Raw genomic sequence first — 13,860 nt, forward strand, 5'->3', positions numbered from 1 at the left:
CGCGGTGCCTCCGCCCCCGTTACCCGGGTTCCGTCCCTGGTCAGGGGACTAGACCCCACCTGCTGCGACTAGGATGTAGCACAGCCACATAAACAAAAGTGAGTGTGTGCATAAAAAAAGAATTCCTGCCTGTGCGCGCTCTTGCACACTGCCCTCCTCAGGGGACCCTGTCCTGACCCGTCTCAGGTCACTGTCCTACCTGCTGAGGGCTCAGCTTAGCTGTCCTCAAACACTGGGAGGGGGCCGTCTGCCACCCCCTGCCCCGCAGCTGCACCTGGAGCCCCTGAGCTCCAGCCACCTACCTGCCTGCCTCCTGGCGCAGAACCTGTCTGCCGCCCGCTGCCAGCCTCGGCCTCTGCCGTCTGGGCACCACTTGCCTTGCTGTCTGCCTGGCCTGGGAAGAGTGGGGTCCAGTCCTTTCTGCCCCCTGGCAGCAAAGGCCCGCCTCATGCAGGGCTCTGCACAAAGATGGGTCTTCTAACCCCATGGCTGGAATGGACCCTGGAGTCTTTGTCCCCATCCAGATGTGGTCAGCCCCGTGGGCCAGGGCTGAGCAGAGAGGGTCTGAATGAAGCACCCAAGCGCACAGCCCTCACCCCCAGAAGCCAGTTCCGATGGCGCTGACGCCACCAGACTTTCCCTCCTCACGCCCCATCACATGCCCCTGCTTCCCGCACAGCTCTGTGAGCCTAACTGTCCAGCTGGGAGCATCTGTCCTGCACACCAGCCCCCCAGGCTGTCTCTGCGGCCGTGCTCTGTGTCATCCGACACCCCTCCTTCAACGGGAACGTGCCTGCTAAAGCTGGCTTGGCCGTGCCCTTCTCCCAAACCATCAGGCCCATCCCTCTGACCTTGGCAGGCTCCTCCTTCCCACCGGGAACCTTCTGCTGGCTGATCGGCTGGGGGGACATCAGGCAGGATGGTGGGTGAGGGGCCAGGAGCAGGGGCGGAGGGGACGGCCCTGAGGTGGAGCAGGCCGTGTGCAGGGATGACGGGTCACTTGCGGCCTCTCTGCGCGTCCCTGTCCCCGAGTGCCAGGTCCTGCACACCGCTCACCTTGCTGCCCACTTGGGTCAGGCGTCTGCCTCACCATGCAGGGCGGGGCTCACCCCCAAGGGCGGGCAGGGCCGCACTCCCCACCCAAGGGCCCCTCCTCCCTCCCTGATGCCCAGTCTCTTGCAGTGGCCCTGCCGGAGCCCCACAGGCTCCAGGAGGTGGACATGCACATTGCCAGACCACAGAGCTGCCGCAGGCTCTCCTGCCCAGAGCCCGTTGCCAAGAAGATGCTGTGTGCTGGCCACTTCCAGGGCCGAAAGGGCTTCTGCAAGCTCAGACCCCCATTGGCACTCCTGCCCTGGTCCTCCATGGGGCCTGGGGAGCCACCGGACCCCTCAAGGCCTGTTTCCTGCTAAGCAGAGTGGGGTGAGGAGGCAGAGCCCCGTTCGCAGGGAGTCTGTGACACGCCTGCTCCATGCTTAGCCAGGCCCTTTCACCTTAAGTGGCCCTGAGAGGCAGGCTGGGGCCTGGACTCGGGGTGGGAGAGACACACCGTCTCACCCCCGAGGTGGAGGGCTTTGTCTCGCCCCCGAAGTGGAACAGTATCTGGTACAGCCAGAGCTCAATGGATGCTTGTTACAAGAATGAGTCTGGAGTCAACCTGACAATAAACAGCCAGAGAACTCGGGCTCCAGCTGCCACAGGGAGGTGAGCGGGTGCTGGGTCGGAATCTAGGCTCAGAGAGGCCATGTGACTTGTAAGGGAGGCAGCGTGCATCAGGGGAAGCATCCAGGCTTGGAATAATAATAACATGACTGAATCTCAGCGATGCTGTAACCTAGCTGTGTGACCTTTAGGAAGTTGTTTAACCTCTCTGAACCTCAGAGGCCTCAAAAAAAAAAAAAAGAGGAAGATAGAGCTGATATGCAGGGCTGCCAACAGGATAGATTAAGGACGGAGCTCCTGCCTGGACACCTGGAGCCCCAAAGAGCTTGCCTTGTGTGCCCTGCTCCACTGCCCCGGCACCCAGCCCCTCTCCATCCCTGTGTCCCCTGAAGTCAGCCTCGGCCCGAGAGCCCCCCGGACCTGTCTGCTCTTCTTGCTTCTACCAGGGTGACTCTGGAGGCCCCCTGGTCTGCCTGCTCCGGGACCAGCTCTGGGTGCAGGTGGCAGTGGTGAGCTTCAGCGGGGTCTGTGCTGAGCCAGCCGCCTGGGCGTGTGCACCAGGGTCTCTGCCTGCCAGCCCTGGATCCGTGCTGCATCCTCCTGCCAAGAAACTTGCGCGGGGGCTGACCCCTCCCAGGGGCACAGCCTGCCCTTCTCACGTCATCTCCTCCAAGCTGCCCGTTTCTGTGGGGCCCTTCCCTGCTCTGCCTCACTGTCCCACCTGTCCCCGCCTGTCTCCCTCTCCACCCTAACCCCCACGTGACCAGAGGATGGAAGATGGCCAGGGCATGCAGGCAGTTTGACTTGTTTAAGAGCTGGGTCAGGAAGGAAGCACAAAGTCGCTGGGCCCTGGGGGCGGCTTTGGCCCTTGGGGCCTGGGGGCCTGGGGGCCTGGGGCCCTGGGGGCCTGGAGGTGGCCAACACCCTGACGCTAACACCAAATGCTTGGTAGCCTGTGCCTCTGGCCTGTTCATTTGAACTGTCATGGCGGTGGGGGCTGCAGGACCACATGTCCTAAGCAGACATCCCCAGGGGGGCTCTGTGCCCCTGGTTTTGGGGTGTCTGTGGTGGGGGAGGGGGGCAGGCTGTGGATAGTGTTTGCTCTCAGAGCAGTGGCCTGGGGCTCACCCTGGTCTGGGAAAGCTACATAACTGGCAGCATCTCTTGTTTAAAAGGCAAGTAATGACTTTTTCATTCTTTACAAGTCTCTCCATTAGTCTGGCTCTTCTCTGCACAGGGATGCCTACAGAGTGAGCCCACAACCTCCAGCGTAGGTGCAGCTGGGAGGTAGGGAAGCGGGCCTGCCCCCCACTCCGGCCCCCACCTTGTTCCACCGTCCAGGGACTTTCTCACCCAAACCAAATGGCTTGGCATATCCAGGCTGCAGGGTGTGAGCGGTGATGTGACTCCAGGTCACCCGTGCCCTAGACCCCCAGTCCAAGTCTCACTGTCCAGCCATGGGGAAGGAGCAGAGAGCCCAGCGCACCTGCATCCATGAACCAGGCCCTCCCATCCTGGCCGGCGGCAAAGGAGGGGGTGGCCCTGGGTGGCTCCTGGTACAGACTGGGTCCAGGGAGCCCAACTGGGAAGGCATTCCCAGCCCCTCTTCCTGCCTGCCCTCTGACCAGGCCCCGGCTCTGAAGAGGGTCCAAGGGGACTTTCCTCTGTCCAGAGAGGGGATGGAGCAGGCAGGACCCCAGCTTCTGGGTGCAAACACGGCCAGAAGGGGCCTGGAGGGGGTCTTGTGGCCCTGGAGTCTCCTGCTTCCTGTCCATGTCTCAGAGGCTGCCTATGTAGAGGGCAGGCTCCGCTGCTGTGGCCTGTCCCAGACTGGGAAGGCCTGTCCCCTCACTGGAGGGGTCCAGGGTCATTGTCGAAAGCCTGCCAGGACCCCATCCCCCAGCAAACCTAAAACCTGTGGTGGAGAGCCTGGATTCCCGCAGCTGCACAGCTGGCCTGCCCTTGGCGTCCCATCTCTGGAAAGAGGCCCTGAGAGCACACATCTCTGCTGTCTGCTGTGTGGCCTGGGGAGCTTCCTCCTCCTGCAGGGAGGCAGGGAGGACCTGTCACCTCCCTTTGTCCCCCTGTGGACACTGTCACGTGGCAGCCAGTGGCTGACTCAACAGGGCTAGGTCAGACCCCAAGCATCTTGGCTGCAAAGACTTTTCTCCCCAACTGGGCAGGGATTGGAGCCAGTGCCACCCCCTCCAGGAAGCCCTCCCTGGTTCCTGCCAGGCACACTGTCTCCCCTCCTCTATCCTCCAGGACCCTAGTCTTTGGGGTTCCTCAGGAGGGTGTCATTTTGAGGCCCAGACTGAGCCCCATGGAGACAGCTCAGGCCTTGTGACTGGCATTTATGTATCCACCCCAGGTCCCATGGACCCCACCACAGATCAGATTGGCACAGCCCCAGCTAACTGGCCCGGGGCAGCCTCTTCCTAACCATCCTCTGCTGGCCAGGGCCTGATGACTGAGCTGATTAGCCCCTGGGAAGGGCCGGGACTTTCCTGCCCACCTTCCTGCCCCAGCTGCCTGCCTAGCTCCTAAGTGCAGGCTGTGGGTCCTCCAGGATGCTCGAGGTCAGTGGCCCCTCTTAGGTGCGGGGAGCTGAGGCATGGACGAGCTACATTTATGATCAAAAGTGATTTGAGACTAAGACGGAGAATGAGCAGCCTCGGCACCTCCCCCAGCGTGTGGCTTCAAGTCAGAGTCAGAAGTTGAGAGTCTGGCTGCAGACCAGGGCCTGACCTCTGGGGCTCTGCAAGGTGGACCCCAGTGCCCCTCGGCCCACCAGCCTGGGCGGAGGTGCAGGTCCCGAGGTTGGCGGGGCAGCAAAGGACTGGGAAAGGCAAAGGCGGTCTTGCCTCCGTGGTTCTGGAACCTCAACTGACATGGAAATCGGTCCTAGAGGATTAATGTCAAAGTATGTCTGCATGTGTGAGCACACACGTGTGTGTGCGCGTGCATCTGTGTGTGCATGTGCAACAGTTCAAATCTTCAGTTTGTAAACACAAACACCTTCAACTTTACAAAGCCAACAAAAACAATTTTCAGCAACTGCGAAAGTGTTAATGCATCTAAAACCTCAAAATGACCGCAAGAACCTAAGTACTCCAAGCCTCCCTGCCGGGGAAATGCAGAGCTGCCCTAAGGCAAACCCCACACCCCAACAATCAGATAAATGCAATCTACAAAATGAAGCAGCCAAAGGATGCTACTCTTTACAATAATTTAAAATATTGAGTATTGATTATGCCTTTACTCCCTCAGTGTAGTATGCATGTGTGCGTGCTAGGTGGCTCCAGTCGTCTCCGACTCTTTGTAACCGCACAGACTGTAACCCACCAGGCTCCTCTGTCCATAGGACTCTCCAGGCAAGAATACTGGAGTGGGTTGCCATGCCATCCTCCAGGGGATCTTCCCGACCCAGGGTGGGACCTGTGTCTCTTCTGTTTTGCATCGCAGGCAGATTCTTTACCACTAGTGCCACCTGGCAAGCCCCACAGTATAGTATATGATATATTTTTATATATTGTGTATCACATATATTATGTATCTTGCATCGTGTTTACATTATTACACTTCAATGATATGATAGGCTAGGTCTCAAGTTTGTTTCCAGGGTATGTCTCACATTGTGTCAAGGTGTTGGATTCAAAGAAAACCAGAGCAACAAGGGAGCAGAGACCCCAGTACAGACTGGGCTTCACTCCAAAGGAAGCAAGTGGGGATTGAGGGTCAAGGAGCAAGGGGATAGCAGGTCTAGGGGAATTCTGGTTAAACCAACCTAAAGAGGCTCCTGACACGCCCAGGGAGATGACACCTTGGGTGGGGAGTGAGGGTTCTGATCAGATATCAAGGGGGATCAGGTACTAAGAGAAGGGTTCTTACTGAATCAGCAAGGTTCCTGGTAAAGTGGGGTGTAACCAGGAAGGGCGCCGCTGGGCCAGGAGAAGGTTCAGGGGCCCCAGTGATGAGGGGAGCGCTGTGATGCCCACAGGTGGGAGGAGCCAGGGGACCAGCCTTTCTGGAGATGATACAGTGTTGCCAAGGGGTTCTAGGGAATCTGCTCCAGACACAAGAGCCAATGAGGAGACAGCGCTCAGATGCTGACAGCAAGAACAGCCTGTGCAGGAGCGGAGCGCAGCCCCAGAGAAGGCAGGCGGGCCCAGGCACGCCTCTGAGACGGGCTGGGAGGTCGTGGGGGCGGTCCCCTGGGGGCTACCCGACAACAGCAGCGGACACTGCCCCGCAGGAGACATGTGTTCTGCAGCATGAGCCAGGGTGCAGAGAAGAGGCCCTGGGCTCCAGGGGCAGGACGGGGCCACCCCCACAGCCAGGCAGGTACCCAGGGGTGGGGGACCCACAGAGACGGTGGCTGCACCCAGCCGGGCCCTGGGGCCCTCCCCTCCCTCAGCGACACCCGCAGCCAGAGACAGGCAGGACCATGTCTGCTCTCCACGCTCTTTAATGAGTGTCAGCCGCCCCTGCTGGCGCCCTGAACTGGGTGGGGAGGGGGCTGGGGCAGGGTGCTCAGGGCAGGGAGGGGTCAGCAGAGAGGGGTCAGCCGGGAGGGGGGCCATCGGGGGTGGGCATTGGGGCAGGGGGCCGGGAAAGGTGCGGGAAGTTCGCCTCCTTGGCCAGAAGAAGTGGTGTGAGGACAGGGCGGCCGGCTCCTCCACTGACCCAGGGGGCGGCCTGGGGACCGGGCTCAGGGCCCCTGGGGGACGTACTGGTGGATCCAGTCAAGGTAGGAGGTGACGCGGGTGTAGATGCCTGGCCGGTTGGGCTTCGCGCAGCCATCGCCCCAGCTGACCACACCCGCCTGCAGCCAGGTGCCGTTCACCTTGCAGACCAGGGGTCCTCCGGAGTCGCCCTGTGGAGGGGAGGGGTCAGTGCGGCTGCGAGGGGCGGTGGGGGCTGTGGGGGGTGCTGACCCACCTGGCAGGAGTCCCTCCTGCTGTCCCCGGCACACAGCATGTCCTCCCGCACGATGGGGACGTTGTCCCCCGTGTACAGGCCAGCGTGGTACTTCCTGTCACAGACATCGTTCTCCACGACGGGCACCTTCACCTGCTTCAGGGGGAATGGGGGCGGCAGGTGCCCTGCGGGGAAGGGGCGGAGGGAGGCAGACTTGGGCCGGGGGTTCAGCTCACCCCGTCCCCGATGGCAGGGATGGGGCAGGACCCCCGAGACCTGATGAGACCGCCTCTCAGAGGGTCTGCAGCTCGGGCAACACGCAGCGGTGAGCGCTTCCCTCCCACTGCTGCGAGGCTATGGGTTCTCCGCCTCAACTAAGGTCCGTCCAGGGAGGGGAAGGGCCGCGGTGCTGCGGTTTGCAGAGCAGAAGCCCGGTCTTCCTTCAGCTCCGCTGCCTCCAGGATGGGCTAGTTTCTGGGCACCACCCAGCCCTACCTCTGGGCCATCCCCGGGCCCAGGATCAGCTTGTCTTTCTGTGCCGGGGTGGCTGGGCGGCATGCCACCATCTCTTCCACCCTCGGCCGATCTCAGGAGCAGAGTCTTTCTGCAGGACACCGAGGACGTGACACTGGATGGCCGTTCACGCTGAGTGTCCCCAGGGCTGTGCTCTGAAGCGTGGGTCAAATGAGCACAAGCCCTTTACACAGGAGCGGAGGTGGTATGCCGGAAGGGGTGCCCAAGCAGCACTCAAGCTCTCCCACACCCCTGCAGGGGTCTGGTCTCCTGTCCACGGGCACAGCACCAGGATGCAGGCTGCCCAGCCCAGTGTTATCGTTAATGAGACATTTCATGGGTGCGATTTTCCTCTTTCCTCTTAGAGTACCCATGAAATACCAACTGCAGCCGTCCCCATTTAATGGCAAGGGAAACTGAGGCACAGAGGTGCTGAGGGACCTGCCCGACACCCCGAGAGTTTCGTCCGTCCGTTGGGCTCTCAGCACACCAGGCCGCTACCACCTCTCCTCCCCAGGGTCTCCACACTCGGGCTCCCTGATGGGCGGTGGGGACCCTGGTCCCCAGAGGAAAGACCAGAGCCTAGAGCCTGGCCCTGCCCCATCCTGGGGTCCCTGACACTCACTTCCACTCTCCACGTCGCCCCAGCCCGTCACCCAGCACTGCGTCCCCGGGGGGAAGGTCTCCGACGCAGGGGGCAGGGTGACTGGCTGGACGTGGCAGGAGACGCTCACGGGCTCGTCCAGCTCCAGCAGGGCGATGTCCGCCCCGTTCTCAGCCATGTAGTAGTTGGGGTGGGGGATGACCCTGCTGACGGACAGCAGCCGGTCCTCGTAGTACAGGTGCTGCTCCCGCAGCTGCACCCGGAGGTGTGAGAGGTCGCTGACTTCCCTGGGGACAGAGACGGGCCCCTACTCAGAGCTGAGCCATGCTCGGGACACCCAGGAGCCTGGGTGGAGCCCCAGGCGCATCCCACCCGCAGGCCCCCTGGAGACTCACGGTCCGATGCAGTGGGCTGCGGTCAGCACCCACTGGGGATGGATCAGGGAGCCCCCGCAGAGGTGCCTCCAGTACTGGTGACTCACTCTCAGGCTCACCTGCCAGGGCCACCTGCTCCCAGGGGCCTCCTGCCCCCCAACGATGCCCACGCGCTGCAGGGCCTGGCCTGGGGCTGGAGAAGCAAGCCTTCAACCCTGGGCTCCTCTGAACCCACCACCCGCCCCTGAGCGTGTGGGGGTGGGGGAGGGCAGAGACCCCGCGGGCCTGGGGTCAGTACTCACCAGGGGCCGCGGGGACCAGGCTCAGCAGGAGGGCTAGCGTCAGCAGATGGAGCATCTGGAAGGAGCAGGGAGAGGTCTGGGGGAGCGGGTCTGGGGGTGTGGGGTCTTACGTGAGGGGTCTGGAGGTGAGGCGTTTGGGGGTGCGAGGTCTGTGGGGTGTGGGGTCGGGGGTGCAGGTTCTGTAGGGTGTTGGGTCTGGGGTGGGGGTTCTGGGGGTATGGGGATCGGTGGTGAGGGGTGTGGGGTTGCGGGGCCTGTGGGGGTCTGTGGTGTAGGGTCTTAGGTGAGGGGTCTGGGGTGCAGGGTCTGTGGGGTGTAGGGTCAGGGGGCGCGGGGTCTGTGGAGTGTGGGTTCTGGGGTGTGGGGTCTGGAGGTGCAGGGTGAGGGGTCTGGGGGTGTGGGGTCTAGGGTGAGGGGTCTGGGGTGAGGGGTGCTGGTGTCATTGGGGTCCCCTTGATCAGGGGGTCTGTCCAGGCCGGGGGTCTGGGGCCTCAGTGCTCGGCCACCTGGCTGCACAGTGACATCCGATGTCGGGGTCCTGCTGGGGGGCTCACCTTGGCAGGTCCAGGCTGCTCTTGCCCAGCCCGCTCTCTCTGCCCCTTTATCCTCACGGACAACGGCAGGGTCAGAGGAGGGGCCGGGTCCTCCAATCCAGGGGAGTGGGGGAGGAAGTGGGTGACTCAGACCAGAGCGAGTCCATCTGGTCAGGAAGGGGCCCTGCCGCCCCATCCATGCCCGCAGACCCGATTCCTCCATGTGGTCCCACGTTCATCTCTGGCTGTTATCTGAGAACTTAACTCTACCATCAGGGGAGCCTTGTTATCTGGGGATCTGAGTGCCATCTGCAGAGGGACAGGCCGAGGGATGTGACAGGGAGGGGACAGGAGAGGCCAGAGCCACCTTCCCTGGACGCTCCCCTCCAGGCCCAGCACCCCTGTCCCCCGCCCACTGGCCGGGGTGAGCCCCATCCCTGTCCACCCACCCTGCCTCCTCACGCTCCCCTGGGCCTGCTGGTCACTGGTCCTGCAGCCCATCCGCCCTCCTCACCTCACAGCCTCCTGACCCCGGCCTCCCACACCCCACCGTCCATGTGGCACCTCCTGTCCTGCCCCCACCCTGCCGGGACACCAGCCTGGCTCTGGGGTCCTCCTGTCCCTGGCTGGCTCTCTTGCATGCCCTAGGGGTATACTCAGCTGGATTTCTCAGGTAAGCATCCCTCAAAACAGGCAGGGGCTGCCCAGGCCCCATCTCAGACCTCCCTCCAGCAGACCCTGGTCACTGATTCTCCTGCCCCCACACCAGGCCTCCTGGGCCCTGGGAGGGGCAGCCTGGGCGCCAGTTCTCCCCACCCCGGTGCCTCCCCCAAGGCCACTTTCCTAAGTGTGCAGCCCCCATGGGCTCAGAGTGGAGGTAGAGCCTCTGTCGTCCTGATTTGTCAGCTGACCAAACACGGAGCATGCACTGTTGGGCCAGGGCTCTGAGCCCAGGGCTGGTGGGGAGGAGACAAGTCTGCCCCCCGCCGTGGACCATCAGGCAGCTCTCCACCCAACCCTGTGCCTCAGCTTCCCCACATCTAAGAGGGGGCCGCTGATCTTGAGCTTCCCGGAGGACCTGCAGCCTGTGCTTAGGAGCTGGGCAGGGGGCTGGGGCAGGAAGGAGGGGCAGGAAAGTCCTGGTCCCTCCCAGGGGCCTAATCAGCTCAGTCATCAGGCTCTGGCCGTGCAGAGGACGGTTAGGAAGGGGCTGCCCCAGGCTGGGCAGCTGGGGCTGTGCCCATCTGATATGCGGTGGGACCCATGGGACCCGGGGACGAGTGGGCAGCGAGATGCCCTGAGCTGGGCCTCAAACCCTATTCTGTATTTCTTTTTTTTTAATGTAATTTTTTAGAATAGGTTTAGATGTACAGAAAACTTTCCAAAGCGGTGTCGACGCAGCCGTGTACTCCAGTGACACTGAGGCTCCTGGGTGCTCCCAGGGACACAGCTAGGGAATCGTACAGTGTCTCACAGGTGAGCACACACAGGCACACACATGCACACGTGGACTGGCACGTGAACACAGACATGTACACACGTGCACAAGGGATCACACACATGCACACATGGGCTGACACATGAGCAGACATGCAGGCTCACACCCCCTGCATTTATGGATCTGTATTGACAGTTCAGCGTCTACACTGAAGCCATCGGCTCTCTCCAACCCCAGCTCCACACCTTGGGGTTTACTGCAGCCCCGTCTCCTATCTCCTGCCTTTTCTGGTGGGTAAAACCCGGTTCTGCCCCTAATTCATCAACTTATTTGGTCAGTGCCCATGTGTCCATTACCCTCCCATCTCCATTAGCCTTGCCTGAACACAAGCCCTTTTGCTCCAGCTGGCACCCTCCTCTATTTTCTGCAACACTGACCCCTTCTCGAGCGAGCGGCCACCCGACCACCTAGCTCAGAGGAAGGGGCAAGGGGAGGCAGTGGGCAGAGTGTGAGTGGCAGTTTCAGAGGGTGAGTGGCAGTGTCTCCCCCTCTCTGCACTTTCCCGATGAAGAAAGTGCTTCTCGGTCGTGGTTCACCTTTGAGGAAGCGTCTACACAAGCTGCTGCCCCTTTAAATCAGTTGGGCGTCATCTGAGGGGTTGTCAGCCTCCTCCTCTCCCCGCTTTACCTGGCACTTGCCTCACAGATATTCTTCTCAGCGGGTTGCTTACACTTTCGCTTTCTGAAAAGTGTCCTCAGCACAAGTTTTCAATTTGGCGAAGTCCAGTTTCTTCTGACTCAGAAATTCACCAGCTCTTCTGTTTCTCTTGGTGGCTTCCGAGTCCCCTCGCCTTCCAGATCAGGGTTTCCCGCTATAGTTTCTCTCCCGTGTTTTACAGTCTTAACATCTACACTGAGGCCTAGGGTCCACTTTGAACTGTTCCTCTGTGTGTGTTACAAGGCGAGCACCGCTCCCCTCTCTTCCCACACAGATGACACAGTTGTTCCATAAACATGTTCTAGGAAGGTCCCCTTCTCTGTCTCCTGAAAACAGGGAACTGTGTTTGTGAGTCTCTTTCTGGGCTACTGTCCTAACACTCTGGACATCACCCTGCACTGATAACACCCTCTCGTGGCCACTGCGGGTGCCTGGGGTCCCGTGTGTGGGTGACTCCACAGCACAGGGCTGCTGCCCCCTTTCCCCTGTAGAGTTTCCCCCAACCTGAGCCTCCCCCACTGCTCCGCAGACCACCAGCTAGGACAACCTGACCCAGAGGGCAGCCCCTGTCAGCCGGCTGGACGTGCTGTGTCCCCGGGACCCCAGGGAGGCCGGGCAGGTGAGCCCAGGCTCGGGAAGCGGAGGACGGGGACTCCTTGGCTCTCTGGTCCTCACCCCATTCTGCCTGCAGGACAACCTAGCAGACCTCTGGTCAGCCAGTACCTGACTGCAGGTGAGCTGGGTGAGGATTGTGGCTGTCCTGACTGGCCCACATCATGGGTTCTCCAGGCTTTCTGCCCTCTGACCCTTGATCCATGACCCCTCCCTGGCAGGGAGAGCACAGGCCATAGGCTGGGCCTGGGGCAAGAACCACTGGGTCCAGTCCAGCTTAGCGTCTCCTCCTTGTGGGAACTGAGGCCACGGTCACAGGCAGGAGGGTCCCCAGACCCCAGCGCCCCAGGTCCAGCTTGCTCCCCACGCCCTCCTTGAGGGTCCAAGCCCAGAGCCACAGCTACAGTCATACCTCCACTCTGAGACTGCAACCTAGTGTGTAGGTCAGGGATGGCCGGTCAGCTGGTCCCTCCTGACACACACTCCCCAACTCCGATCTCCTCCACACTGCCCCTGTCACTCCCAAAGCCCACCCCTGGGGAGACCCGCCCCCAGGTCCGTCTTCCCCAGGGCAGCAGGCCTCTCACCCGGGGTGGCCCAGCCCCACTTTCTCTGCATCACCCTGTCCTTAGCAGACTGAGGCTCTCAGGGTAGCCCCTAGGCTCCTCCCTGGGAGTCCTCCTCCTGCCCTTTCTCACTTCAGGTCCCACCTCAGGCCAGTGCCTTGTGATGCCTGGGGAGACAGGACCCCCATCCCTGGCCCCAAAGATCACAGCCTCAGCCAGAGACTTCCCCGGGGGCTACCCCGGGGGCTGAAGGCACTGACCAGCTTCACCCATCACTTTTTCATTCTGCAGTTAGGAATCCACAGGAAGCTCAAGAGGTCACTTGTTTAGGGCTCTTGAGGACACGACACCATCTGCCGACAGCATCTCTTCCCAAGCCGGTGGGACACGTGGGATGCATCCTTGCAACACCGGGAAGTGCATCTCAGAACCTTGCAAACTTGATCCCCAAGATGATTGCTCAATTTATATCGCATTTTCGTTAATAACTAGGTAGAATCTTTTTAGGTTAAAAATGGTCATTTGCATTTCTTCAATGAATTGTTTATTTATTTGGTTATTATTGATTTTGTAGAAGGGGCTTAAACTTATTGTTGAGTTTCAAGAGGAGGAGGTGGTCTTTATGAACTAAGGATACTCAGTTCAGAGGGTCTTCGGGAGGACCCACGTGGGGTCTGTTCACGCCTTACCATCACCTAGCCCCGCCCACATCCCGGACCTGACCAGGTATTGGTCCAATGTTAGCCAATCAGAGCAGGCACATGCTTAAGTTGCTGATTGGCCCGCTTCTCAGGGCTAAGCCAGTCAGAGCCTCCTTTGGAGGTAAGGCTCTCCAGGGCCCCCTAAGCCTTGCCTGGTCCCCTAGCAGGCCCTGGGCACCAGTATGTCACTGTTGTCCCTGCTTCCCCCCGCCCCCACCGTGGGTTCCTAGAGTCCCATCTCCATCATCCTGCTGCATGGGACACAGATGCAGCACCTGGAGGCCCTGGGATGAATTGTTGAGAGAATAAGTGACGAGGGTCTGCTGGAGGGACGCCTGAGATGGGGCCTGGGCAGCCTGTCTCCCTGCCTGTCTCCAGGGGTGCCAACCCCCAGAAATCCAGCTGAGTACATCCCTAGGTCGTGCAAGAGAGCCAGCCAGGGACAGGAGGACCCCAGAGCCAGGCTGGTGTCCCGGCAGGGTGGGGGCAGGACAGGAGGTGCCACATGGACGGTGGGGTGTGGGAGGCCGGGGTCAGGAGGCTGTGAGGTGAGGAGGGCGGATGGGCTGCAGGACCAGTGACCAGCAGGCCCAGGGGAGCGTGAGGAGGCAGGGTGGGTGGACAGGGATGGGGCTCACCCCGGCCAGTGGGCGGGGGACAGGGGTGCTGGGCCTGGAGGGGAGCGTCCAGGGAAGGTGGCTCTGGCCTCTCCTGTCCCCTCCCCGTCACATCCCTCGGCCTGTCCCTCTGCAGATGGCACTCAGATCCCCAGATAACAAGGCTCCCCTGATGGTAGTTAAGTTCTCAGATAACAGCCAGAGATGAATGTGGGACCACATGGAGGAATCGGGTCTGCGGGCATGGATGGGGCGGCAGGGCCCCTTCCTGACCAGATGGACTCGCTCTGGTCTGAGTCAC

At 61.2% G+C, this 13,860-nt stretch overlaps 1 protein-coding gene across 1 annotated transcript; it reads right to left on the minus strand.

Annotated features, from left to right (window-relative positions):
* Positions 1–6,118: 6,118 nt before the first annotated feature.
* LOC129545062 (tryptase-2-like) lies at positions 6,119–9,033 on the minus strand. Its single transcript, XM_055408862.2, has 6 exons — positions 8,930–9,033; positions 8,376–8,430; positions 8,095–8,266; positions 7,721–7,986; positions 6,604–6,767; positions 6,119–6,538 (listed from the first exon to the last, which is right to left on the minus strand). Exons 2-6 carry the CDS (start codon positions 8,428–8,430, stop codon positions 6,374–6,376), a joined length of 822 nt encoding a protein of 273 aa, XP_055264837.1. The 5' UTR covers positions 8,930–9,033; the 3' UTR covers positions 6,119–6,373.
* Positions 9,034–13,860: the final 4,827 nt, after the last annotated feature.

This window comes from Moschus berezovskii, chromosome 27 (genome assembly GCF_049115385.1).
Source record: "Moschus berezovskii isolate FMDL1 chromosome 27, NW_MosBer_1.0, whole genome shotgun sequence".
Lineage (NCBI taxonomy): Eukaryota > Metazoa > Chordata > Mammalia > Artiodactyla > Moschidae > Moschus > Moschus berezovskii.

What these genes read in the sequence shown, in the direction of transcription:
- LOC129545062 (XM_055408862.2), bottom strand. Translation starts at nt 8,430, where the DNA reads ATGCTCCATCTGCTGACGCTAGCCCTCCTGCTGAGCCTGGTCCCCGCG. An exon ending in CCTGGTCCCCGCGGCCCCTG is followed by an intron (nt 8,267 to 8,375) that starts GTGAGTACTGAC and finishes TTGCTTCTCCAG; the next exon opens with CCCCAGGCCAGGCCCTGCAG. An exon ending in GCAGCCCACTGCATCGGACC is followed by an intron (nt 7,987 to 8,094) that starts GTGAGTCTCCAG and finishes CTCTGTCCCCAG; the next exon opens with GGAAGTCAGCGACCTCTCAC.